The sequence below is a fragment of the Asparagus officinalis genome, chromosome 8 (assembly GCF_001876935.1).
Source record: "Asparagus officinalis chromosome 8, Aspof.V1, whole genome shotgun sequence".
NCBI classification, from domain to species: domain Eukaryota; kingdom Viridiplantae; phylum Streptophyta; class Magnoliopsida; order Asparagales; family Asparagaceae; genus Asparagus; species Asparagus officinalis.
The window spans coordinates 109,582,171-109,586,387 of NC_033801.1; the positions used below are offsets into that span (position 1 = coordinate 109,582,171).

Below are 4,217 nucleotides of genomic sequence, written 5' to 3' on the forward strand. Positions count from 1 at the left end.
TTAGCCCGACACGACCCACTATTAATTGGTATGTGTCACATTATATGGTTATGGGTCAAACTAATAAACGGGTTAGTACATGTCAACCCCAATGACCTGTTTAACACATTTTTCATTCTTAAAAAGACCCAATGTGGACAGTGCAAGTCTAGGGATGCAGTGGTAACACCTCCAAGTCACTAGTTTGAATCTTGTTTGCTTGACCCGGAGTGTAGGAATAGGAGGTGATCATTGAACTCGAGCTTCAACCTATTGGGTATAAACACCCTCCCTACTGAGATTAAGCCTACAAGGTGAAAACTTCCCCTATCCCGAAATCCGCTGCGGAAACAATGGTGATATTAACTTGATGCAAGACTCAATTTAGTAAAAAAGAAATATAATAAGATAGATGCGATTTGACACAAGAGACTTACGTGGTTTGACAAAACTACCTATCTCCATGACTGAGAGCTATCTGTTCTTTACTTCTTTGAGAGAATACAAGAGAATTATAATTGAATCACTCACCAACCTAAACCCATAACCTTTATACGTCCACTCTCAAAGTATGCAAAGAATACTCTCACAAGCACTTAACTATGCTCTTTTTCTTTCCTCTCCTTGCATGTCTCTACTAAGGCTTACAATCCTTTTTAAATAGCCAATAAGTCTTATCCTCTAAGCTTAGCCAACTTTTTTTTTTGGTCAATGAAAATTTTTATTCATTCAACCATATGAAATTTTTTGTACATCATGATTCTCATAATATGTGAAAACCTATATATTTGACAGATATACTAAAAAACATCACATATACTCCGAAAAACTATTTACAGTGATAAAACCCATTCTCTATAATCCGGAGCAGTATTGCCATTGAGAATTAGTATCAACATATCAACTTTGATCTCTTTAACTAGCTGATCAGGCCCTTTGGATTTTTGAATAAAAATCCTGGAGTTCCTTTCATTCCAAATCTTGTATAATGAAGTGTTAAAGGCCATCCTCTTAATCCTTTGCTTAAAACCCTTGCCTCTCAAACTGGTAGTGAACCATTCCAACATACAATTCCAGTTACAAGAACGCCATCTGAAGTTAAGCCATGACATGATCTTGTTCCAGACATTCATAGAGTATTCACATTCAAAAAAGAGATGGTCACGACTCTCTATTGCATCACCATTGCAAAGATAACAGGAATTTGCATTCAGTACCCCCCTCCTAGCCAACCTGTCTTGTGTTAGCAACCTGTTTTGAACAGCAAGCCAACTTATGATGGAGTGCTTAGGGTAATTTAAATTTCCCCAAACAGTATTATACCATGGAACTTTGAGGGAATTTGGAGATAGAATTGTATACAAGGCTGATGGTTTAACTTTAGAATTCTTGTAGCAAGATCCAATGATAAGCTTCAGGTTATCAGCCCCTCCAGTTAAATCCAAAGCCTTATCTCTGATTTTCAGCATTTGTTTCCAGAGCCATGAATCATTTGTTTTAGCATTAACAGTCCAGATATCATTGTGTTTTAGATAAGTACCATGGATCCACTTAATCCATAGGAGCTCTTTATTCACATGAATATACCAGATATTCTTCAAAGCAGCAGCAAAATTCCAGAGTTTAGCAGAGAAAATTCCTAATCCACCAAATTTTTTCCCCTGACAGATTTTCTCCCATGCTACCAGTGAAACTTTTTGCTTATGATCAGATCTTCCCCACAAAAAATCCCTATTCATTTCATCAATTCTCTAAAGTACTTTCATGGGCAGAATGCAGCTAGATGTCCAGTAGAATTGGACACCTAAAATCACACTTTTTATAACTTGTATTCTGCCTGCATAGGAGAGGCTCTTGGAAGACCATTTCTGAAATTGATTGCTAATCCTGTTGAGCAGAGGATTACAGTCCATATATGAAAGTCTTTTGCATATGAGAGGGACTCCAAGATATTTAATAGGTAGATTTCCTTCAGCTAGAGAGATAATCCATGCCCAAGATAAAAAGATATGGGGATAAAGGATCCCCCTGTCTCAGTCCCCTTTTGCCTTTGAAATATCCATGGAGTGATCCATTTAAAGAAATGGAGTAAGAAGGGGTAGATATACATGTCATAATCCAGTCTACTATCTTATTAGGGAAGCCCAATCCAATCAGCAAATCTCTCAAAAAATTCCAGTTGATGGTGTCGAAAGCTTTTTTGATATCAATACTAAGCATAACTCTAGGGGAGATACATTTCCTGTTGTAGTTCTTGATCAATTCATGTGCAAGCAGTATATTATTAGTGATTTGCCTTCCTTCCACAAATGCACTTTGAGCTCCATTGACTAGAACCCCCATAACTGGTTTTATTCTATTCACCAATATTTTTGAAATGATTTTATAGAGAACATTACAGCAAGATATAGGCCTAAATTCAGATGGGGAAGTAGGACAGTTAACTTTAGGGATGAGAGAAATGGCAGTAGAGTTAACCATACCTAACAGTTTCCCATTTTTGAAGAAATCCCCTATAGCTTGAATAACTTCATCTCCAATAATGCTCCAGGCAGACTTGTAAAACTCAATATTGTAGCCATCTGGCCCAGGGGCCTTGTTGTCTGACATGGTGAAAATGGCATCCTTTATTTCTTCCTTGGTAACAGGGGCAATTAAATCCATAGCCTGAGAAGCATTTAAACATGGACCTGAATGAATAATGTCAATATTTGGAGGAGAAGTATCAGTAGATGTTCCCATGAGACCTTTGAAGTGAGAGATTAACTCATTAGCTATTCCATCACCATCAGTGATCCTTTGCCCCAAATTATCATATAAGAGCATAATCCTGTTTTGGTGCCTGTCAGCCTTTATCCTAGAACGGAAAAGATTTGTACATCTGTCTCCATGAACACTCCAGGAAATCCTAGCCTTTTGTTGAAGAAAAGAAAGCTCACAATCTTGTAATCTGTTAAGATTGGATATACACTCTTTTTCCTGTTTTATTAACATAGGACATAGAGGACTTGTCTGAAGGTTTTTTTGAATCACTTCCAGAGCATATTTAGCATTAAGAACTTGCTCACAAATATTGTAGAAGTGTTTTTTGTTAATATCTTTTAGAGCAATCTTCAGCTTCTTCAATTTAGAGCAAACATAAAACATAGAGCAGCCTTTTACTCTAGATTGCCAGGCGGATGCAACTGTGGGGAGAAAACTGATATGTTTTGTCCACATTTTGAAAAATTTGAATGGCCTCTTTCCTTTCAAAACTTCCTCATTTATTGTAATAATACCAGGAGAATGATCAGAAAGATTAGGAATAAGAAACTCAACTTGACTGGCATTGAGGTTTTGAATCCACTTATTATTTACCAAGACTCTGTCCAATCTACTCCAGATCCTGAATTCTGAGTCTTGTTTGTTGTTCCAGGTATAGAAACACCCCAAAGATTTCAAATGTGAGAGCTGACAATCAAGAATAAACTCCCTAAAATCTGCTGTATCTGAATCTGAAAGCAAATTCCCTCCAATTTTCTCCTCATTGTTAATAATTGTGTTGAAATCTCCACAAATGAGCCAAGGAGTATCCCCTATAGACTGATGAACAGATCTTAATTCAGCCCATAAATCCTTTCTTGCTTCCAAATTATTAAAACCATATATTGAGGAAACTATGCAATCTAAACTCCCATCAACAGATTTAACAGTACAAGAGATATTTTGATCAGAGCAACAAATAACTTGCATATCCAGAATTTTTGGATTCCAAAGGATCATAACTCTTGCTTTCCCTGGGGTTCTTACATTTGAAGTCCATTTCCAGCCATTTGCAATTTTCTTGGCAATTTTTTTTTGCTTTCCCTGGGGTTCTTACATTTGAAGTCCATTTCCAGCCATTTGCAATTTTCTTGGCAATTTTTTTGCAAATTTGCATCTTTTATTTTTGTTTCCAACAATGCTATAAAAGAGATATGATAATTCCATAAATGATTCTTGACCATTTGTTTCTTAGAGGACTTATTAAGTCCCCTTACATTCCAAAAAGCCAAATTCATTTATCAACAACCCCCTCTCCCCCTATCTATTTCAGAGGGATCCAAATCCAAGAACTCCAAATGAGAGAAAGCATTAGTAGGAGTAGATTTCTTCTTATTGTTACTTTGTACTAGGGTCCAAGGCTTATTTGGTATCTGCTGTACATGCACACCAAGCACGGGAGTATTCACTTTTAAGCCTGATTGACTGCTGCCAGC

The 4,217-nt window shown here is 36.8% G+C and overlaps 1 protein-coding gene across 1 annotated transcript; it reads right to left on the bottom strand.

Moving 5' to 3' along the window:
- Nucleotides 813-1,718, bottom strand: LOC109821700. Its single transcript, XM_020387865.1, has one exon. The coding sequence runs from the start codon at nucleotides 1,716-1,718 to the stop codon at nucleotides 813-815; it is 906 nt and encodes a 301-aa protein (XP_020243454.1).

What these genes read in the sequence shown, in the direction of transcription:
- LOC109821700 (XM_020387865.1), bottom strand. Translation starts at nt 1,718, where the DNA reads ATGAATAGGGATTTTTTGTGGGGAAGATCTGATCATAAGCAAAAAGTT.